We start from the raw sequence: 24,361 nt of genomic DNA, 5'->3' as shown, positions 1-24,361 counted from the left end.
AAAAGACATGGAAAAAGCTTAAATGTATATTGCTAAGTGAAAGAAGCCAGTCTGGAAAGGCTACATATTGTAAGATTCCAACAATATGACATTCTGGAAAAAGGCAAAACTATGTAAACAGTAAAAAGATCAGCGGTTGCTAGGGACTTGGGTGGAGGAAGGAATGAATGGGTAAAGCACAGGAGAATTTTAAGGCAGTGAAACGATTCTGTGTGATATACTATAATGGTGAATACATGTTATTATATATTTGTCAAAAATGTACAACACCAAGAATGAACCCTAATATATACTATGGAATTTAGGTGATAAAGATGTGTCAGTGTTAGGTTCATGTTGATGGTAGGGATGGCTGGGGGTGTGCGAGCAGGTGAGGAGGACATATGGAAACTCTGTACTTTCTGCTTAATTTTGCTATAAACTTAAAACTCCTCTAAAATATAAAGTACATTAATTTTTTTTTAATGCTGTCATTTTCTTTTAGAATCTTATACAACTCAAAGATTTTGGATTAGGAAGTACAACACAGCCCACTGGGCTAGCTTACAAGGGAAAGTCTGATAGCTTCTAAGAAAATCCACTAAACATTCTTTAGAATATGAAAGATAATCACTTTATCCCAAAGAAGTTAGAGAGAAGATTTCATGAAATGCACTAAAAAAAAAAAAAAAGCATATTTATTTTTATTTATTCATTTTCTTAAAAAAACAAAAACCTACATTCTGGCTGCTATAACACACATTGCATATTTATAATGAAAATGAAAAAAATTAAATATTCAATATACCAATGTTTACTTTGTTCAAATGATTATATGTATTTTATTATGTGGTCAGAGTTCAGGAAGCTTGCTCCTTGAGTTCAATGTGACAAGCAAAACATCTGTTATTTCTAGCTAGAAGGGTCCTCCTAAAACAGCCACCCCAATGGTCTATGGTTGGATTATAGATAATCATAACATTATATGAAGGTTATTATAAAGAGTCATTATTAGTAGTAATAATCAAAGCTAAATGAAACAGATAACAACCAACATTAAAATGATCACTTGATATTTTGAAATAGCTACAGATTAAACTTGTAAAACCTACTGCATTAACAGAAAGAACATACATCTTCTAAAATGAAAATGACATCGACTTCTGAGATATAAATAACTGTGTGGTCAAATGATATTAGTTATGAAGAATGTGCATTATGTAGAAAACATTGTGTTGAGGACAGAGATGGGGCCTAGTTCTGGAGGTCATTCACCACTAGTAGTCCCCTACATGTCAGGCCTAGCTGCCTTAGAGGCTTAAAAGAACAGAGCACATATTAATATGAAACTAAATAGAAAGATTTCTAAAAAGGGACATAATATGGAATGGCATCCATTCATTCACCACATGCCTTAGACACCTATTCTGTGCCAGGCACTGGGCAGAGTGAGAGGAAAATGTATTGACATGGTGCCTAACTGCATGGAAATGCATGGACCTCTAGAATTCACCCAGGCAGAAATGGGAGTAGGGGTTGAGAACCATTTCATGAGGTTCCCTCTCAAACTCTTCAGCACACCATTGTGTCGTTGGTGTTTTGAGAAGCTGATGACCTAGCCAGAGAACTGTGATCCTGGGATTCCAGCTTTTAGAGGCTGCCCACAGCCCCTGGTTTGCAGCTCTCCTCCTCCATCAGCCAAGCCAGGAATAGCAGGTTGAATCCTTCTGACATCACATCACTCTGACTTCCTCCTCAACTTCCCTCTTCCACTTTTAAGGACCCGTATTAGTTCCTTGTGGCAGCCATAACAAATTGTCACACACTTTTTGATTTAACCCATTTATCCCTAGTGTTTCACTATTGGAACGCTAAGCTTATAGGAGTTATTTATATCCTACTGCTCAAGGTCATCACCAAGGTCTGATTTTTCACACACAAAAAATCTGCAACTTCTGGCATAAATGGGTCAAAACAATAGAAATGTATTCTCTCATAGTTCTAGAGGCCAGAAATCCTAAATCAAGGCATCAAGAGAGCCACACTCCCCCGAGAGGCTCTGGGGGAGAATCCTTCCTTGCCTCTTCCAGCTTTTGGTGGTCCCAGCCTTCCTTGGCTTGTGGCTGCCTCACTCCCATCTCTGCCTCCATCTTCACATGGCTACCTCCTCTCATGGGTATGTCTCAAACTCCCTCTGCTGTCTCTTATAAGTATGCATGTGATAGCATTTAGGATTTTAAAAATTATCAAGAATTATCCCATCCAGATAATCCAGGATAAACACTCCCTCTCAACATCCTTCATCACTTTTCCCGTATAAGGTAATACTCATTCTTTTCCTACATAAGGTAATATCCACAGGTTCTAGGAAATAATAAGTGAATATATCTTTGGGGCACCATACTTTTAGCCAATCACAAGAGCCTGTGACAAATAACACTGGGCCCACCCCAAAAACTGATAATACTCTCCCTGTCTTAAAGTCAGCTGAGAGGCAGACTTAATTCCATCTACAACCTTAATTCTCCCCTGCCAGATCAAGTAACATATTTACAGGTTCTGAGGAATCAGATGAGCATATTTGATAGGTCATCATTCTGCCTAGCACACCATGTAACATAACTGTTATATACCAAATTGTGTCCCCTCTAAAAAATTTGTATGTTGAAGTCCTAACCACTAGTACCTGAGAATGTGACTATATATGGAGATAGGCTCTTTAAAGAGGTAACTAAGGTAAAACAAGGTCATTAGGATGAGCCCTAATCCAGTGTGACAGGGGTCCTTGAACAAAGTGATTAGGACACAAACGCCACACAAAGGGAAGATCAAGAGAAGACACAGGGAGAAGATGGTCATCTACAAGCCAAGGAGAGAGACCTCAGAGGGAACCAGCCCTGCCTACACCTTGATCTTGGACTTCCAGCCTCCAGAACTGGGAGACAATGCATTTCTGTTGTTGAAGTCCCCCAGTCCATGGTACTCTTTTACAGCAGTCACAGGAAACTCAGTACAGTCATCTAATCAAGGAAGCTGTAGGGAAGGAGACAGGGAATGGGAATCTTGGAGCATCTTAAAATTCTGTCTACCACAGGTGACAGTCCCCACCAGACTGTTCAAGCCATTTGGAAGAACTTGTTTAACTTTTCTTGCTTATTCCATTTTCCTGGGCTTTCTATTCATTTCCCACTCAACTTTTTATCTTAATTCTAATTGGTCTGAAGTGAGTTCGGAGGGAGGGTGAGGAGGGTGAGTAAAGGATGGAAGAGGACTGTGTCTCTAGCTAGCTACAGCAGAAATGGTAGAGGAAAAAATGCATGGTGCCCTTGGCCTGTCCTACACACAATTCTTATGAAAGAAATGGTAGACATGTGAACAGACTTCATTTTTCACAGCCCCCAGTTTCATTTTCTATTGTGAATATTTTTAAAGCAACAAAATCTGGCTATCCAATGTATATTTTTCTTTAAAATGTATATTTTTATAATTTACACATAGCTGAGAAAATCATATTGTTTCTACTCTAATTCATTCTGTTTATGTGCATGTTCACAGGCCAGAGCTAAACATGATAACATGGCAAATAATTGCAGAATCGCAGCAACAGAGCAAGAGAAAGAGAACTGGTGGGTCTTCCTGGACCTGTGTCTGCAGGACACATCAAGAGCATTCTATGAAACCATGCTAAATGGGAAAGCCCTGCCCCCACATCCATGAAGAGCACATCCAGCTTCCCTGCTGCTTTGCTTATGTGCAAAAAACCACAGATGTGATGGTGAGGGATGGGGTTGGGTGTGGTTGAGAAAGGGGGGTGTGTTTTAGGGCTTCAGAGCAAAATGCAGAGTCCTGGGAACAGAGAGCTACAGATACAAATGGGAGGAAAAAAATCTGATATCCCTCCAACCATTTTGGTCTTCTTCCTGAGGCAGAGCAGGCAATTTGGCACAGGGGGCGTGTGTGGTTATCTTCCCACTTAGTAGGGGCTGGCCAAACTCTCATGCAACTCTGAGGTCCTAGGGATTCAGTGATGAATAAGACAAAGTGCCTACCTTCCTGCATTTACATCTTAGTGGAAGGAGGTGGCTAATAAAATAATTTCATGCAGTATTAAGTGTTGTGATAGCAATGGGGGTCTCACTGCTTTAGGTTGTCAGGGGAAACCTGAGGTGGCATGAGCATTGCGACCTGGAGGGTGAGGAAGAGCCAGCTGTGAGAATATCTGGGAAGAGGGTACCAGGCAGAGGGAACAGCTAATGGGACTGAGTATGGGAGGTTTGGTGAACACCAAGAAGTCCAGGAGGCTGGCGAGTGGTGAGCAAGTGGGGTGGGAATGAAATGAAGGGAAGTGGCCTGGCTTGTGGGCCACATAGGGAGTCTTAATCTTCCTGAGTGAGATGGGGAGCCATTGGGAGGATTTTGAGCAGAGGCATGGTATGCCTGATCTATTATTTTTAAAGGAAACTTCTAGTTGCTTGTGGCAGTGACCACAGGCACAAGAAAGGCAGCAGAAACCAATTTGAGGCTCCAGGCGAGGATAAAAGCTGGGCTCCAGGCGAGGGTGTGCCATTTGTAGTATCCCTTCCCTCAGGGCTGCTGGATCCTCTTTTGGAGGAAAAGCATCCCTGGGTTGCCAGGTTGCGAACAAATGTTCTATATTTACCAAACATACACGGAGAGGCACAATTCTAAATCTCCAGCAGTAGTTCTCAATCCAGCTTCATGTTGATCACTGCCTGTTCCAAAAAGCTTTTTTTTTTTTTGAGACAGAGTATTGCCAGGCTGGAGTGCAGTGGTGCGATCTCGGCTCACTGGAACCTCCACCTCCCGGGTTCAAGTGATTCTCCTGTCACAGCCACCTGAGTAGCTGGGACTACAGGCACACACCACTGTGCCCAGCTAATTTTTGTATTTTTAGTGGACTTAGGGTTTCACCACGTTGGCCAGGATGGTCTCGAACTCTTGACCTCATGATCCGCCGCCTCGGCCTCCCAAAGTGCTGGGATTACAGGCGTGAGCCACTGCGCCCAGCCCCGAAGAGCTTTCTAGGCCCCCACCCCCACAGACTCCGATTCAGAAGGTCTGGGTTGGGTTTGGGCAATCAGTTATTTTTAATAAAACCTACAAAGTGATTCCAGCAAACTTTCAGAACCGCTGTCCTGTGGTTTCTGCAATGCCATTACCTGTTTCCTGAGTTCCCTGGACATCTCATAACCTATAAAATTTTTTGATACTGAGATGTCTCAAATGTGGGAAGGAGATAATATTAATATTTATTAATAAGAATTAGCTGGAGTCCTCAGAAGCACAGGAAGGAGCTGGAGTGCAATCAACGGGTGATTAGAGGACAGAGGACACAGGACATTAGTCATGAGGGGATGGCATGTGGGCGTCATCAGGAATTATCTACTCCCACATTTAATTAGCCATAAGTATTTCTCAACTCTCCTTTAGGGGCATTTGAAGCCCACCCCAGATGAAGTATAACCAGCCCTTTACAGCTCAACAACTCCCCCTGCCCACACTCCCAATCAGTTTGAGCATTTCTGGTTGACATTTACTGCATAAAAACTTATCCTTGACAGCTCTCTATATAATCTACATAGCACAAACAGAGGCCAACGAAAAAATTTTTAAAGTGAGCTCTGTACATATTTTACATGTTATAAAATGAGAAGCAAGCAAACAAATTTTTAAAAACAGAGCGGTTAATAAAACATTAATTGAATCAGGACACATCAAAGTAGCACTATAGACACTTTTTTTTTAATGACAACAGATGGTAAATTTGTACAAATTACAGGCTACAATATAGTGAATACAAAATCCATCCAGATAATGGTTAGAAAAGCATCACTTAACAGAAGTAAATTGGATTCAAGTAGCTAAAGAACTCAAGCCCCCCATTTTGATGATTATACACGGCTTGAAATGCAGCACATCTAAATCCTCCCCCTAGTCAGGGCACTATTCAATACTACAGCATATTCAATGACTCTAGTGATTTAAAGATTCTAACACTTTTAGCATCGACGTCAAGAGACATCTCGTAACAGGTTCACTATGCAAAACTCAAATGAGAATGTGTGAACGTTCTTTGCAAACTGTAAGGTGCTGTGCAGATGTTGTTAGCTATTGCTATTATTACTGTTCAGTGAGATTACACTGAACGTGGGAAAAAGGAAGACTACTCTGTATAACTGACAAATATGACTTATAGAACATCTTAAAAGGAATGCAGATATTACTTTCAAATACACATAGCAACAACACAGGCAAGTAAAGTGTGGCCAGGAGTGATGTCGAGGAATTCCTATTTTAAGGAATATATAAAGGATTAAGCTATTCATAGATTATGTGTAATACTTATCATTAGATTCCCAAAGTCCCTGAAAATAATTTATTTTTAAGGTGACCCTTTCCCCCTGAAAAGGGAAAAAGAAATCTTGTCAGATTACTAATGTGCTGCTTTACCAGCTCTTGTAAAAATTATCTTAAACACAGGAGTAGAGTCTGAATTAATAGTTATACTAATCTGGTGGGTGACACAGAGTGCTTGACAGCAGAGAAACCTGCCACTGATCTCAGACAAGTGACAAATTCTGTGTCAGAGTTGAACCATAAGTTTACAACTTCACTTGGGCATAAACAATAAAAATGAACTTGTCTAGAGATAAGAAATACACACTAGGTACATCTGAAATGCGATTTAAATCCTTTTTATGTACTTTTGGGTTTCATCTTTCTTTGGATATACCCTATTTAACTGATTTTAGTGGTCTCCTTGGGTATTCTAACTGTATACATACAATTGACATGAAAATGGAAAACAAACGCCAAACAAGTCAATTGGTTGTTTCTTTTGGCAAAGCTGATGACATTTTCATGATGAAAATGTTCTAATTATTAGGCCAGGCACGGTGGCTCATACCTGTAATCCCAGCACTTTGCGAGGCAGAGGCAGGTGGATCACCTGAGGTCAGGAGTTCGAGACTAGCTTGCTAACATGGCGAAACCCCATCTCTATTAAAAATATAAAAATTAGCTGGGTGTGGTGGCACGCACCTGTCATCCGAGGTACTCAGGAGACTGAGGCAGGAGAATTGCTTGAACCCAGGAGGTGGAGGTTGCAGTGAGCTGAGATTGCACACTTGCACTTCAGCCTGGGCATGAAAAGCAAAACTCCGTCTCAAAAAAAAAAAAAAAAAAAAAAGAGAGAGAGAAAAGAAAATGTTCTAATTATTACAATGTATTTCTGTTAGATTTCCATGAAACATGGGGTTTAATGGCAGGTTTCAATTTTTTTTCACTAACAACCCCAAACCAAATTCTACTGTTATATGTACAATGGTACCCATTTGAAGAACTAATGACATCAGATGCATTCTACAGCAGACTTTTCACTTCTCAACACAACTGAGAAAAAGGACTACATTCTCCAGGGCAAAACAGGAGGTGAGAAAGGTAATGTGTTACCGTAAATCGGGTTAAATCAGTAGTTTGGACTGGCATTTCAAGTTATATAATTGAGGTTATTCTTACAATCAGTTTTCAAACAATAGGGAACATATTTCTACCTTAAAACATGTATAAGGGCTCAACTGTAGCTTTCCTTTCTATATATCTTGAAGTATATACATTGTGTAAAAGGAAACTAGTGAGACCTTTTGAAAAGTAAATCTATTTGTCAAATACCATATGTTATTTAACATAGTCAAAAACAGCAGCGAACTAGTGAGTTAACAGTTAAAACTCTAGGAATAAACTAACTGCTCTGAAAACAAGCCTGTTTTATTATAATCCTAAATATCAACCCTAGCATTCGATTTTAACCTTCAAACATTTGGCGCTTTTTCCAAGAGGAAATTACAACTGCCTCTGCATGTGCCCCTGGTTTAAATACTTGCAGAAAAATACCCATATATAATTACCTATTCAGCAAATGCCTGAAACCAAACATAATAATCCAACACTGGACAGTAACATTTTACAAACAGCGTAAGATCCCAAAAGCACAAGAAAAACCTTGGTATTATATAAAAAGAAATTAGGTGGACCATTCTAAATACAACAATACATTTTAATTAGGGACCATCTAGAAATCTACCACACACTACCCTAGACTCAAATGTCATTATACTAAAATTGTAGTCTTTAAGCAAGAATTAAACAGTTCCATAATAATCATAGCAATCTTCCACTTTTCTCAACAGTTAAACATGAATGCCTATTTGACTTTTATGACTAATCATCCCTCTATTCCTTTAGTCCAGTTTCACAACACAAAAAATAATAAATGTGAACAACAAATTGGTAATGGTTTCACATGCTTAAGCAAGAATCCTAAGTATTAGGATTATCAGTAACAGAAAATTTGAATTTTAAGAGAATAAAGATAGAACGTGCTTATTTAGAAAATGGCCAATAAGGCCAAGCGCGGTGGCTGACGCCCGTAATCCCAGTACTTTGGGAGGTCGAGGCGAGTAGATCACTGGAGGTCATGAGTTCAAGATCAGCCTGGCCAACATGGTGAAACCCCGTCTCTACTAATAGAAAAAAAATTAGCCAGGCGTGGTGGCGGGCACCTGTAGTCCCAGCTATTTGGGAGGCTGAGGTGGAGAATCACTTGAACCCAGGAGGCGGAGGTTGCAGTGAGCCGAGATCGCGCCACTGCACTCCAGCCTGGGTGACAGAGCAAAACTGTCTCAAAAAAAAAGAAAAAGAAAATGGCCAATAATCACTCATCTGAAAAAATGCAAACAGCTGTCAGGAAAAGCTGGCAGAATTTGAACTTGTAAGCTGAACTTTTAGTGTGTATCAAACTAGCATTAAGAAATGGCTTTCAAAAATGCATATGGGATATAAACCAAAATAGAGGTTATTTTCAGATGGCAACATCACAGGGAATTTTGATTTTTTTTCCTGTTTGAATATGTATTTTTCCAGTTTTCTACAAAGAACATATATTATGATTTTATAATTAAAAAACAAACATTTGGGAGAGTGTTTTTAGATTACACACAATTAGTACCAAATAACTAGAAAGAACACAGACTAAAGATACGAAAATAAAATCAAGGTTTTTTTCCATCAGATAAGCCCAAGGAGAATACTTTTTGGGTGAAAAAAAGATGCTTTCAAGATTGTTTCCACTCCTAACATATGCAAAAATGAACACATTTAAATGCAAATTCCTATCATATACACTACAATTTTTAAAAATAGTAGAAAAAACAATTTTAAATGGAGCCTCCTCGAACCTTTTAATTGAAGCCTAGCTTCAATGTTGAATGAGGAAGCAAAGTATCTCATTAAAAAGTTGGTCTGCAAAGCACAAAGCTGGCCTGCAAGGGGACTTGAAGGAAGCAGGCTGAGTGTTTGAGTAGTGAGATCTTTGCTTTGCTCTTTTGATCCTTCAGTAAGCTAAAGTCCTTTTACCTGAATGAATGTAATTTAGCCTAGTTTTCCCATAAAATAATGTAATGGAAAATTCCTATTGACTAGGGATTACACTTCATGTGAAATTCCTTAGTGACATTCAGATTAATTCCAGTGTCCACAATTTAAGCAACTTTCCATAGGAAATTAAAATCCCAAATCCAAGGACCTGGTATTTTCATGCTAAGGAAAGCATTCCAACGTAAAGTGGAGTTTAATTTGCTTCACTGTGTGCCTCTTAATATATCCAAAGGAGTAAAAGTCAAAAGCAACCGTAAGTCAGAATACTATAAAACACGTTTTGTTGAAAGAAGATAAAATTCCTTCCAGAATATTGTGTAATTAACATATTTATTTGTAACTAACTTAACTTTTCCAAATTCTCATTTGCAAATAGATTCATACAGTTAAAACTGAATATACAAACCAACACATTAGAAGGATCAAAATTTACACTACTCAAACGTGACTCCTTAAGCCTGACTTTAACATGTTCTTTCAACTTTATTCAAATCAGATGTCCCCCCTCCAGCATTTATCATTTTAAAAAATGAATTTAATGCTATCAAAAGGTGATGTTCACTTTAATCCTGTTTGCCTTCACGCCACTGTCGTGAGCCTTCGTTCCAGGCCACATACACAAAGAGGGCCAGGACCACATGGACGGCGACCACTGCAACAATAGCAGCGTAAAAATAGCTGTCCCTATTGGACATCCCAAGGGCGCCTATCAAGAGAAAAAAAAACAGTTTCCATTTTATTGCAAAATTTACCAAAGTACAAAAAAAACCCAAATCATCCTAATTTTTATGATATATTTATTTAACTAGTCAGGCAATTAAAAAGTAATACTTTGGGTGGTAATGAATAAAGTATTCACTAAAAGATATGAGTACCTTCTATATTTTAAGAACATTATTTTAAACAAAACCATAATTATAAAGACTTCAGGCCGGGCATGGTGGCTCACACCTATAATCCCAGCACTCTGGGAGGCCGAGGTGGGTGGATCACCTGAGGTCAGGACTTTGAGACCAGCCTGGCCAACATGGTGAAACCCCGTCTCTACTAAAAATATCAAAAATTAGTCGGGTGTAGTGGCAAGTGCTTGTAATCCCAGGTACTCAGGAGGCTGAGACAGGAGAATCGCTTGAACATGGGAGGTGGAAGTTGCGGTGAGCCGAGATTGCACCATTGCACTCCAGCCTATGCAACAAGAGTGAAACTCTGTCTCGAAAAAAAAAAAAAAAAAAGACTTCAACATCAAAAAGGGGACTTCATTCTCTCTTCCTTCCATTATCTGACACTAGAAGTCCATTCCCCCAAATTCTTCCTCCCATGTCAGCCAATTCCTATTCTTTAAAGGGCACTAAGAGAAAGGATTTGCAAGCTATTTCACAGAAAACCATAAGAAAACTGTCAAGCTGAAATAACAAGTTATTTCATAAAGACTCATTATGAGCAATATGATTTTTTGAAAGGCTAAACAAGAAAAAAAAATAAGAATACCCAGTTTACAGATATAAAGAGGTCATAAAAGCACAGATTCTTAAATCAGGGGAAAACGTCTTGTTTTAATGGGTCTAAGATTACCTTCAAATATATAAGATTTAGTTGTGAAATATAACCCAATAGGAACAGTGATCATTAAAGCTGTGAAGAACAGGAGCGTCTTCAGTGTAGATGCTAATGAGCTTTCATTTCTGGAATAAAGTAAACAAAGAGAAAATCAGAATCTGCATAGCCATATCCAAACACTCTTATGTCCCTAAAACTATAAACATCCACAAATGAGATGCTATATAGGAGGAAGATCACAGGCAGAGACTCGTAATCCGAAGATCCTAGAGAACTAGCTGTGGGTAGTGGGAATTTCTTGAGCTGGAACATGAAGATTATACACCACCTTCAGGGACTGTCATTCATATCCAGTGTGAGAAAAAGCATCAGGGCGCCTCAGATCAACTGCCAACAAGCTGGGTGAACAAACTAAGTGAAGAAACTCAGCGCCCCTGCCTCTGGAACTGGAGCTTCTACCCAGGGAAGCCACGGTGGACAGTGGCACCAGTGCCCGACCCATGCGGCAAGCGTGTCCACCACCACCAGACACCAGACCTGGGAATGCAGTAAGCACCATGGGTGGATCAGCACGCCCTCTCTTGCTGGAATCGGAGCTTCCGTCAGGGGAAGCCACCAGCTTGCTGTCCTCCAGCATGAAACAGTAGACCAGGGAACTAAGGAGGCAGACACACCTGTGTGCCCTCCCGCACTGGAATCAGGGCTTTTGCCCAGGGAAGCCACTGTCACACTGGTCCCTGAGCCCATGCAGCAACCCTGACCACCAGCACCAGACACCAGACCAGGGAACTCGGCAGGCACCACGGGTGGATCAGTGGACCAGCAAACTAACCAGGTGGAGCTGACGCACCAGCATGCCCTGCCCCACTGGAATCGGAGCTTTGGCCCAGGGAAGCCACTGCCACACCAGTCCCTGAGTCCATGCAGCAACCCTGACCACCAGCACCAGACACCAGACCACAGAAGGAGGTAGGCAGAGCGAATGGAACAGTGCGCCCTCCCCAGCTGGAATAGGAACTTCTGTTATGGGTGAAAAATCGAGCTAGAGGGAATACTTGCAAACATGTTTTAAGAGACTCGAATCACCTTGATACCTAAGCCAGACAGACACAGCAAGAAAACTACAGGACATCATCAATGATGAACACTGGTGCAAAATTCCTCAGTAACATATTTTCAAACCAAATTCAACAATAATCAGGCCAGGTGTGGTGGCTCACACCTGTAATCCCAGCACTTTGGGAGGCCAAGGCAGGCGGATCACTTGAGGCCAGGAGTTCGAGATCAGCCTGGCCAACACGGCAAAACCCAGTCTCTACTAAATATACAAAAATTAGCTGGGCGTGGTGGCATGTGCCTATAGTCCCAGCTACTTGGGAGGCCGAGGCACGAGAATCCCTTGAACCTGGGAGGCAGAGGTTGCAATGAGCCAAAACCACACTCCAGTCTGGGCAACAGAGCAAGACTCTGTAACAAACAAACAAACACAACCAATACAACATCCTGGCTAACATGGTGAAACCCCATCTGTACTAAAAATACAAAAAATTAGCTGGGTGTGGTGGCGGGCACCTGTAGTCCCAGCTACTCGGGAGGCTGAGGCAGAAGAATGGCATGAACCCGGGAGGCAGAGCTTGCAGTAAGCCGAGATCACGCCACTGCACACCAGCCTGGGCAATACAGCGAGACTCCGTCTCAAAAAATAAATAAATAAATAAATAATAAAAAATAAAAATAAAACCAATACATCAAAAAGATTATATATTATGACCAAGTAGGATCATCTCAGTTGATGCAGAAAGAGCACTTGACAAACTTCCGCATCCTTTTTACTGAGCTGAAAAAGAAATCAAGAAAACAATCTCATTTATAATAGCATTAAAAAAAATACTTAGGGGCCAGGCTCAGTGGCTCATGCCTGTAATCCCAGCACTCTGGGAAGGCTGAGGCTTGAGGCCAGGAATTTGACACAAGCCTAGGTAACACAGCAAAAACCTACCTCTACAAAAAAAATTTTTGATAATTCGCTGGGCGTGGTGGCACGTGCCTGTAATCTCAGCTACTCAAGAGGCTGAAGTGGGAGGACTGTTTGAGCCCCAGAGTTCAAGGCTGCAGTGAGCAGTGATTGGGGCACTTTACTCCGGCCTGGGTGACAGAGCAAGACTCTATTTAAAAAAAAAAAAAAGAAACAAACAAACAAACTTAGGAATAAATTTAACCAAGGAGATGAGCGACTTGTACACTGAAAAGTATAAAACACTGATGAAAGAAATTGAAGATGACACAAATAAATGTAAAGATATCCTGTGTTCATGGATTGGAAGAATTAATACTGCTGAAATGTCCACAGTACCCAAAGCAACATACAGATATAACATAATCTCTATCAAAATTCCAGTAGCATTCTTCATTAAAATAGAAAAACAATCCTAAAATTCATCATACAGAACCACAAAAAGCCCCAAATAGCCAAAGCAACACTGAAAAAGTTGTAAGCGTCACACTTTCTGATTTAAAATATTACAGTTATACTAATCAAGACAATATGGTATTGGCATAAAAACAGAAACATATAACAATGAAACAGAATAGAGCCCAGAAATAAATCCAAACATATATGGCCAACTAATCTTCGACAGCGGTGTTAAGAGGAACACAATGGGGAAAGGATAGTCTCTTCAATAAATGGTACTGGGAAAACAGGATTTCTATATGCAAAAAACAAAACTGGACTCTTAAACCATAAACAAAAATCAACTCAAAATGGATAAAATAACTAAAACACAAAGATATAAAGTTTTAAGACATAAAAGAACACAGAGGGAAAGGTTCCTTAACATTGGCCTCGGAAATGATTTTTTGGATATCACACCAAAAGCTCAGGCTACAAAAGAAAAAATAAATAAAGGGGCTTGCATCAAACTAAAAAGCTTCTGTACCACAAAGGAAACAATCAACAAAATGAAAAGGCAGCTTACAGACTAGGAAAACATATTTGCAAACCACCTATCTGAAAAGGGGTTAATATCCCAAAATTTATAAAGAACTCTTACAACTCAGCAGAAAAACCACCTGATTAAAATATAGACAACAGCTGGACAGACATTTCTCCAAATACATAAAAATGGCCAAGAGATAAACAAAAATGTGCTCAACATCACTAAATCATCAGGGAAATGCAAATCAACACCACTATGAGATATAACCTCATACTTCTAAGGACAGCTATTATCAAAAAAGCAAGTGATAACAAATGTTTGTAAAAGTGTGGAGAAAAAGAAACCTAGTACATTATGATGGAAATGCAGATTGGTATAATCATTATGGAAAACAGTTCCTAAAGAAATTAAAAATAGAACTACCACACAGCCCCGTAATCTATCTTCTGGAATATAACCAAAGGAGATGAAATCACTACCTCATAAAAATATCTGCACTTCCATGTTCACTGCAGCATTATTCACAATAGCCAAGATTTGAAAACAACCTAAGTGTATGTAGACAGACAAAATAAAGAAACAGTAATGTATATATATAAGGGAATATTTTATTCAGCCTTAAAAAAGGATATCTACCATTTGCCACAACATGGATGGACCTGGAAGACATTATTTTAAGTAAAATAAGCCAAACACAGAAAGACAAATACTACATGAGCTCACTTACATGTGGAATCTTTAAAAAAAAAAAAAAAAAAAAGTCAACTACACAGGGACAGAGAATAAAACAGTAGTTACTATGGGGGTGGGGGTGGGAGGCTGGAGGGGAGGAAATAGGGAGATGTACATCAAAGGACACAAAGCAGTAGATATATGGATTAACAAGCCTAGATATCTAATGTACAAGAGGACTATAGGCAATAAAGTTGCATGGTATTAGGGACTTTCGTAAATAAGATTTTAGCTGCCTCTGGTCACACACACACAAAAGTATGTGAGATGACAGATATACTAATCTGCTTCACCACAGTAATCATTTTACTATATGTATGCCATAACATCATGTTGTGAACCTCAAATACACACAATGAAATTTATTTAAAAATAACCTGAACAAAAGACCCACAAAAACATTGAAATATATATTAAATATAACCTCATGCCTATTTCTTGATCACATGCTCTGCACATGTGTGAGAAATAAAATGTTTATTGCTGTTAAAAAAAAAGTGCTAATATTTTATTTTGGTACTTAAATGGATCATCTTTTAACAGGCCTCATTTTGATTACTGAGCTATACAACTCTCATTTGATATACATAAGCTCCCTTAAACTGTTTCCTACTAGTAAATATTTAGGGGAATTTATTGTGTAATCCTCATGAAGAATATGAGTGTCTGCAGTGCAGAATCTACAAAAAATACAGAGAGTCACTAATTGGCCAATTATTTTGTGGACCCTAAAAAAAGCACTTGACTTTGGTGTTTCTATGGTGAGTAAAGAAGTATGTTTTAGGAATCCAACTTTCAGATTATCTAACTTGTTAAAGGAAAAGAAAGGAAGTGTTAACTGATTGTTTTGTTCTTTACATGACCTCTCTTCAGTATCTATTATCTGGCCTGGCTTTTACAAAGTTATTGAAAAGATGATGTAACACCATAAAAATGTTTTAAAATAAACAAAATCACTTATAATCCCACCACCCAAATATAACCTTTCTACATGTTAATTTCTAGCCCCCACACAATCTATACACAGCATACCTTAATAATTTATAGCTAATTCCTTCTCACTTCTCTCTTTACCTCAAACTTCAAAAATGTGACTACTTTTCTGTGTTGTGACCTCACTAATATGGGACTAAGCATTAAGCCAAAATGTACATACAAACTTTTGAAAACTAGCAAACTTCCTCTACTGTTTATAGGACATTTTCTCCTTGGCTTCCAGCCACAAGAGCTGTTGGTTTTGCTGACACAAGCCACCTTGGGTAAAATCAGTGGCTTATTCCAAGACAAAGCAACTAATGCTATTCAACTGCTTTATCCTATGTATCTTTGGGTGTTACTGAGCAGAGATTTGTTGGAAATGAGGAATGAGAAAGGCTGGAATTAAAGTTGTCCCCACACAAAGGAAAAAGTTCAGGATGAACCTTACTCTGCCTCCATTTATAACACCACCTAGTTTTCCCACTTCATACAAACTTCTGCAGCTAACATTGAGCAGACAGAGCCTACCACATTCCCTTCTGTAGCAAGTAAGACAACAGGAATTTTCTTCCACAGCCAAAATTTCACTGCAAATTCCATTAGGAAACCAGAATCAGTCTAGAAGGACTATGCTCTAAGTGTATCTAATAAAAATATGTTGGTATTCTCATAAAAAAATAATTTTTAAAAATCCCACACTGAGGCTGGATAAAGAAAATGTGGTACATATACACCATGGAACACTATGCAGCCATAAAAAAGAAGGAGATCATGTCCTTTGCAGCAACATGACTGGAGCTGGAGGCCATTATCCTAAGCAAATTAAGAAAGGAAAAGAAAACCAAATACTGCATGTTCTCATAAATGGGAACTAAACAACAAGAACAGATGGACGCTAGGAGAGGAACAACTGACACTGGGGCCTACTTGAGAGTGCAGGCTGGGAGGAGAGAGAGGATCAGAAAAAATGCCTATCGCGTACTACGCTTATTACCTGGGTGACAAAATTACCTGTACACCAAGCCCCCGTGACATGCAGTTTCCCTATATAAACCTGCGCATGTACTCATGAACCTAAAATAAAAGTTAAAAAAAAAAAAAAACCCACAATGACCCTGTCGGAAAGAGAAAGCATCACAGCGCTCCAAAGATCGTGGGCTTTGGAGTCAGTGAGCTTGAGCTTGCTCAAACGTTAGCTTCAATTACTAACTTTGTCGCCTAATTCTGTAATCACTCATCCTCAGTTTCAAGTCACTTACCCTCAACTGCATCCTCTTCAAAATTGGGAAATCAAGCAGTCAGATAAATTAAGAATTCAGACAATGTATCTAAAGCACGTGAAATGAGCCTGGTATACAGTAGGTCTTAACGAATGGTAGCTAACTCTCTCACCACTACCTTGCCTACTGAGGTGGGCCAGAACCACCTGCTCTCTCATACATTCCTTCAACTCAGCCACCAGCCTCTATCTTACTGATTCCCCAAGTGAAGCAGTCCCACACCAGGGGGACTACTGTATACCTTATATACTGTATACCCCTCTACTCCTTCATTCATACGGCAAACATTTATTAAGCCCCGACTACGCAGGCCCCCTAGGTAAGACGGAGATGAAGGAGACCGCGTTCCTGTCTCAGAAGGCTGACCCTGCAGTAATGAAAGACACTGCAATATAGACGATAGCGAGAGGAAGTGCTAGGATAGAAGCATGAGCTGAAGGCCTAGTGACCTATTCCCCATGACCCCGGATCCCTTGTTCCAGAGCGAAAGGTCGGGGCCGGGCGTTTAGACATCTCAGGCCCCACCTGCTTTCCCCGCCCTGCGACCAGGTCCCCGGAGTCCAGGTCCCCGGAGTCCAGACCTCACGCCCACCCATTCAGCTAGAGCCTTCCCTCAGGCCCTGCTCCAGGCTGCAGCCAGTCCGCCTCGCGGTCCAGGCCCCGCTCAGGGCTACCTGAACTCAGGAGGCTGCAGTGCGTTCAGCGCCGCTTTATCTGGGCGCTCCATGGTGTAGCTGTGCCGGCACAGGCGCTCGGCGGCGGAACTGGGCTCGGCGGCCGCGCTCAGTAAGCTCCGCAGGTGAACAGTCGAGGCGGTTCGCACCGGAAGTAGTGGTTCGCGCCGGAAGTGCCGGTTCGCGCCGGAAGTGCCGGTTCGCGCCGGGCGGCGGGCCACAGTACGCAGGCGCGGCGCGGCGACGCAGAGCTGTGGCAGGCGCGGGCGCGAGCGCCGGATACTGGGCGGGCGCTCACGTGACTTACCGGCGGTGGCTCCGCGGCGTGCGCCCTGCCAGGAGGGGCCTGTGCTCGAGGAGCAGGCCTGGCGAGTAGCCCAGCCACTCCACGTTGAGCCGGGACTTGCCGCGCAGCATGGTCCTCCTGGGCGGGCGGCGGCTACGCCGCTGCCTGAGCTCGGGCGAACACTTGTCCTCGTCTGCGTCCCGGTCGCCGAGCTGGGGGCGGCAAGGAGACCCAAGCAGATGAGCCGCGAGGAGGGACTACCAGCCAGAGAGCTGTGGTCCTAGGCAACTGAGCGTATTCCGCCGACGACAACACAAAAAAGCAATGCGCATTATTTCGCCACTACTTGAGCAAATAAGTGCCTCATTAATTACTGCCCACAGTGGTAGGAAGTCCAGCCCTTGGCAGCTGGGAGGAGTTAAACACTCACCCGAGTCCGTAAAACTAGAGAATGTCAGAGTTCAAAGAGCTCTTGCTGAGAGTGACTGTTCCAGACTTGATGCCAGTGACCCCCAACTTCCACTTAAAAGTTAGAAACATATTTTGCAGCTGCTCAGAAAGCCGCCAATGAGACAACAGGGACTCAAATAGTAAGAACAGATGGGCCTCCCGGGCCTGCGCAACCCGAGAGAGGTGAAAACGAAAGGGTGGGTAAGCCTGGAGTCAGGCTTGACAAAATTAGGTTGCCACTGGCTGCTAATAAGAGGACAGCCCTTACATGGTCAGCGCCTGGAAAGGGCCGCTGACCACACAGCTATTTTCTGCACCACATGGATACAAAGACCACATCTGAAATCATGACTAAACCAGCAGCTTAGAGTGGTGGAAAGGGCAATGGACTGGGCAGCAGGAAGTCCGGGTTTTAGTTCAAACTGAATAATCCCCCTCTAGGGCTGAGTGTGCTGGCTCACGCCTGTAATCCCAACGCTTTGGGAAGCTGAGGCAGGAGGATTGCGTGAGGCCGGTAGTTCCAGAGCAACTTGGGCAGCATAGCAAGACTCCCGTCTCCAAAAAAAAAAAACTGTAAAATATTTAATAAAAATAATAGTAATCTCTCTCTGGGCCTCATCTAGACCTTTAGGTGAATAAGAACCACCTAATGTAAGAACTTGGGGTACAAATAGAATCTAGCTCTAGGGTAGGCAAACTGAGCCAGCAGACCCAATACATGGAGCCTACCACCTGTTTTTCTACAGCCCTGAGGTAAGAATGGTTTTTCCATTTTTAAATTGTTGAAAAAGTCAAAAGAATAACATGACACGTGAAATTTATATGAAATTCAAATTTCAGCATCTATTGATAAAATTTTATTGGAGCTCAGCCATTCTCATTTGTTTGTATTGCCTACAACAGCAATGTTGAGTAGTTGTGACAGAGATGGTATGATCTGCAATGCCCAAAGTGATCTGCAATACCCAAAATTCTCACCATCTGATCCTTTTATAGAAGAGTTTGCTGACCCCTGCTCTAGCTAATCAGCCTGCAGTGAGGTCCTAGGGACCCATAAAGGTAGTAATCGTCGTTCTGAAGGCAGTTTTTAATATTTTTAAAAACCTAATGAATCTATTTACTTTCTATAAGGCATCCAAAGCTACTTAAAATATCACCGTTCTTTGATTTTTGGCACTTACTATATCATGATGAGGTTATCCTAGTTATCCCATAAGAAAAGACTGTTCACAAATTACTATGAAAATAAGCCACAGTATACTTAGTAGAATAAATCTTTTAAAACATAGAATGAACATAAGTAGGGGAGCGGAATTGTGACTTATTATTCCCCAATACCTAGAGTAGGGCCTGGTATATAGTAGGAACTAATAAATATTTGTTAAATAAATAAATTGGGTCCACAAAAGGAAAAAGAGCAAAATAGTTCTTGATGGTGAAAAAATTTGGAACCAGCTTGGCATGGTGGTACATGCCTGTAATCCCAGCTACTCAGGAGGCTGAGGCAGAAAATCGCTTGAACTCAGGAGGCAGAGGTTGCAGTGAGCCAAGATCGTGCCACTGCACTGCACTCCAGCCTAGGTGACAGAGTACGACTCTGTCTGCCCCCACAAAAAAAATTGGGAACCACCGTTGTTGTAGTTTGCCAAGGCTGCCATAACAAATGCTACAAACTAAGTGGCTTCAACAACAGAAGTGAATCATCTCCCAGTTCAGGAGGTTAGAAGTCTGAGATGGGGATGTTGGCGAGGCTAGTTCCTTCTGAAGGTTGTGAAGGAAGGACTGTTCCAGGTCCCTCTTCTATTTTCTGGTGGTTTGCTGACAATCTTTGGTATTTCTTGGCTTGTAGAAGCATCACCCTGATCTCTGCATTTTTCTTCAAACGGCCTTCTCCCTGCATCTGTGTTTCTGTCCAAATTTTCCCTTTTTATAAGGATACCAGTCATAAAGCATTAGGGGCCCACCCTACACCTGTATGAACTTAATTATTTACATCTGCAGCGACGCTGTTTCCAAATAAAGTCACACTCTGGGGTACTGGGGGGCTAGGATTTCAGCATATGAATTTGGGGATGGTGTGGGTGACGGGACCGGCAATTCAACCCGTAACAGTAGTCTAAACATTTCCTTGTACAGATGAGAAAACTGCGACCCAGAGAGGGGACAGGACTTGTGGGAAGTCACACATTTTTCTAGTGGGACGTAGCTTGACTCCTAACTCTCAGGCTGGCACTTTTACACTCCCACATTAACAGCCTAAGTTGCACTTGTGTGATAACTCAAACAGGAACCATTCATAAATGAGATTTGCTGTGGGACAAACTGCTCATCTAATCTAATTTACATAGTAGTGTTTTTAAATATAAACAAAAGCTCTGATATCTCTTATTTTTTTATTTATTTATATTTTTTGAGACAGAGTCTCACTCTGTCACCCAGGCCGGAGTGCAGTGGCATGATCTCGGCTCACTGGAAGTTCTGCCTCCCGGGTTAATGCCATTCTCCTGCCTCAGCCTCCCAAGTAACTGGGACTACAGGTGCCCACCACCACGCCCGACTAATTTTTTGTATTTTTTAAATAGAGATGGGGTTTCACCGTGTTAGCCAGGATGGTCTCGATCTCCTGACCTCATGATCCACCCGCCTCAGCCTCCCAAAGTGCTGGGATTACAGGCGTGAGCCACCGTGCCCAGCCATATCTCTTTTTTATGCTGACTTACACACTCTACCAATATTTACTGTGAGCTCACGGAGGTAGACAGAGAACTTTAAAAATAAACTCAGAATCTGTACGAGAAGGAAAGAATCTAGCCAGCAGTCAGCCCTCTCAACAGAGCCCTAAAACCTCCTACCTGCAGTGCTACAAAAGAATTAGAGGCAAGTGGAGCCCATACAGAGCCGTGGCCATGGGAATGAAATGGTGCGTTAGGGGGTGTGGCCACTACAGAAAAACCATAGTAGCGGTTTCCTACCACTGTTGCCCTAAAGCATGTGTCTTGTGCTTCATTTTACTGAGCATATTCACAATCCCTACAATTTATACCATCCCTACTTCATAAGTGGAAAAACTGAGGCCAGGGAAAAATTCAGAGTCTGGTGAAGACTTCCCAAAGCCCCTTAAAGTCAGAAACTGATTCTCAAACTGAAAGAGCCCCAGTTTGGCACTTTAATTTTACTTGAGAAAACTGACAGCTACAATGGGAAGTGATTTGCCCCAAATTCCCTAGGTCAGTGATAGAATTAGAGAATGTATAGTTCCTAATTCTGTCTAGCGTTTTCTCCACCATCTTGTTGTAAACTTCTGTACTACTTGTAAGGCACGTTTTCTCCACCATATTGTTAAAAATTCTGTATTAACCCAGTGACGTGAGAAGTATACACCCAAAGACATGTTTTTGCAACCCCAAATTGCTTTACTTACCTGAAAAAACTTAAGTTTCTTGAAGTTTCCTTTTGGGTGGCTGGCTGTGGGATTGGATGGAACAACCATATTGAAACACCAACTGATACTTGCCAAGGCCTATACCTGAACAGCACTGTGTTTTTAAAACTAAGACATAAGGAAAATAGAAATAAGCTCTACTGTACAATCAACAAAACTCATATTAAAAGAGAGAGAGAGAGAGAGAAACTCTGGCTTCTTTGTAATGTAGGCTGTGATGTCTTTTAAAAAAAATTGGTAAAATATGTCCCCTGGTGAAAAAGCATAGTTCCACTTATAGAAAAAAAAAAAAATCTAAGGGGTTATTATAGTTAAAACCTTCATTGTCAGCACCGCCCTTCACCCCAGGCGATGAATTGGGTTTTACTCAAGGGTCTTCCTTACCTCACATCAACCTCTGGCCACCACTGCTGCCCTAAAGCATGTGTCTTGTGCTTCATTTTAAATAGCGTGTTCACAATCCCTACAATTTATACCATCTCCATTTCATTTCCAGAATGAAATGAAATACTGAAATACTAGAAATACTGAAACTAAGGGAAATTTCAGTCTAGTGAGGGCCTCACAATGCTCCTTGCCTCCTGATTCTTGAATGCCCTAAAATTTACGTCAGGTTACCTCTTCCAGCTCTGTCTGCCAGATAGCTAAGCTGGAATCTCTGAGCTGGTGAAGGGACTTGCCAGTGGAGTCAGGGAATGCTCAGGGTTCATGCCTCAGGACTGTTCTCACTAACTTGACCCACCTTTGGGGCGCTAGTGGAGCCCATGGGCCTTCCGGCAAACAGAAATAGGCACTGGGGGTCAGGAAATGGGCCCCACCGCCTGACCAGCGTGGTGCCAGCTCAGCCTAGGATCCCATGTCACCTGGCACACCAGTGGTTTGCTACAACCAGAGGATCTCCTGCCTGTGAGGGGCGGCAGCGCTCCAGTTACCAACCCCCAGGTGAAAGATCCTGGATCAAGTGCTTTCCTGATTGGCCTGCACCCAGAGGCTACCCTGCCAGAAGAGCAACTGGACAAGGGCACCCTGAGGACAGATGTGACAAGGCCATGCCCCTTTTCCTCGAAAGGCCCAGGCTCTGAGGAGGCGCTTGCAACCAGTGGGCTGAATAAAAGAGCAAGTGTTGGCGCGGAGAGAGCTAGGCCTGGGCTCACCAAGACAGAGCCCTAGGGTTCTGGAAACACTGTTCACGGTGGAGCACGAGGCTCCGCAGCCAGAGACCTCGGAGTTGGGTTTCCACGAGGTTTTTCCCAGCGCCGAGTGGGCGGGGCAGGGGAGGGCGGGGCAAGGCCTGCTCCCAGCTCGGGCCACTCTGATTGGTCCGGAGAAGCATGTCTTTCCTGCCGACCGTGGGCGGGTCTGGGCAGGCGGAGCAGCCCCGCCCACCCGCAGCCCAACGCGAAGGGGCGGGACCTAGAGCTGGCTGCAGACTGAGCGCCCTGCCCCTAGCAGGTGCCTGGGTGAAATCAGAGTGTCTAGTTCCTCATCCCGTCGAGGCTGGCACCCCTGGCCTGAGCTGCGCTCGTTGAGTAAATAAATACATAATTGGTGAATGCGTGAGTGGATGAGAGAAACCCAAGGGAAAACCCAAAATTCTTGCAGAATTTCAATGCGAAATAGCTATAGATTTTGTTTTGGTTGTTTTCGCTGTTCTTGGTTCTTACTTTTTCTATAATTGGGTGGAAAAAGTTAGAAACACTCGAGAGAGGAAAAAAACTGCTGCAAGAGGCAAATGAAACCCAGGAGAAGCAAGGCAAGGAGGAGCTGGTGATTCGAGCATGTATAATAAAAAGATGTAAATGATGAATAAAGTGCTCCAGGCCTGGGCATGCCTGGTCCTTGGCTTCTTGGCTTAGTGGTCCCAGGCTGCACCTCTAGCTCCTGTCCTGGGAAGAAGAAATCGCCTTCCAAGAGGGGCAGAGTGAAGGGAGTGTGTGTGCTAGCTTGTGGGGCTGTGTATATGAGTGTGTGTGCATTTGAGTATGTGAGTGTGCTTCACTGTGTGTGTGAGGGTATGTGTGACTGTGTGTGTGTGTGCATGCATGTGAGTTTGTCTACATCTTGGGGGAAATAAAAACAAAATCTTCTCCCAGCCCAGATAACCTCTCCGTAAAGGTAGAAGAGAAAGAAAACAATTTTCATGAATAAACTTTAAATCAGAATGTGATATGAATCACAAGCAACCAACTAAAAGTACTGCAAGAACAGAAAAAAACCTCACACTAGGCATGCCTCAGAGATATTGCAGTTTGGTTGCAGACCGGCACAATAAAGCGAATATTGCAATAAAACAAGTCACATAATTTTTTTGGTTTCTCAGTTCATATGAAAGTTACATTTATACTATAGTATAGTCTGTTAGGTGTACAGTAACATTATGTCTAAAAGCAACGTACATACCTTAATTTAAAAATACTTTATTGCTAGAAAGTGCTAATGATCATCTGAGGCTTCAGGTAGTGGTAATTTTTTTGCTGGTGTAGGGTTTTGCCTCCATGTGGATGGCAGCTGACTGATCAGGGTGGTACTTGCTGAAGATTGGAGTGGCTGTGGTAATTTCTTAAGATAACTATGAAGTTTGCTGCATC

The 24,361-nt window shown here is 42.0% G+C and overlaps 1 protein-coding gene across 3 annotated transcripts; it reads right to left on the bottom strand.

Moving 5' to 3' along the window:
• Positions 1-5,720: 5,720 nt before the first annotated feature.
• Positions 5,721-18,458, bottom strand: VMA21 (vacuolar ATPase assembly factor VMA21). Of its 3 annotated transcripts, none has more exons than XM_065538540.1 (4): positions 18,312-18,458; positions 17,903-18,169; positions 11,008-11,117; positions 5,721-10,141 (listed from the first exon to the last, which is right to left on the bottom strand). In XM_065538540.1, exons 2-4 carry the CDS (start codon positions 18,010-18,012, stop codon positions 9,999-10,001), a joined length of 363 nt encoding a protein of 120 aa, XP_065394612.1. In that variant the 5' UTR covers positions 18,013-18,169; positions 18,312-18,458; the 3' UTR covers positions 5,721-9,998. The 3 variants fall into 3 exon arrangements, with proteins under 3 accessions (XP_065394612.1, XP_015299240.1, XP_015299241.1); XM_015443754.3 differs by having other exon boundaries at positions 17,903-18,093; XM_015443755.3 differs by lacking the exons at positions 17,903-18,169; positions 18,312-18,458 and adding an exon at positions 17,596-17,742.
• Positions 18,459-24,361: the final 5,903 nt, after the last annotated feature.

Source organism: Macaca fascicularis, chromosome X (assembly GCF_037993035.2).
Source record: "Macaca fascicularis isolate 582-1 chromosome X, T2T-MFA8v1.1".
In the NCBI taxonomy this organism is placed as follows: domain Eukaryota; kingdom Metazoa; phylum Chordata; class Mammalia; order Primates; family Cercopithecidae; genus Macaca; species Macaca fascicularis.
Note: the sequence above shows the minus strand (reverse complement) of the source record. Positions and strands in the feature narration are given on the sequence as shown.

Excerpts from the sequence above, each read along its gene's own strand:
- VMA21 (XM_065538540.1), bottom strand. The coding sequence starts at position 18,012 with ATGCTGCGCGGCAAGTCCCGGCTCAACGTGGAGTGGCTGGGCTACTCG. Across the intron at positions 11,118-17,902 it reads ACGCCGCGGAGCCACCGCCG|AAATGAAAGCTCATTAGCAT; the intron begins GTAAGTCACGTG and ends ACTTTATTCCAG. Across the intron at positions 10,142-11,007 it reads TAAATCTTATATATTTGAAG|GCGCCCTTGGGATGTCCAAT; the intron begins GTAATCTTAGAC and ends TTCTCTTGATAG.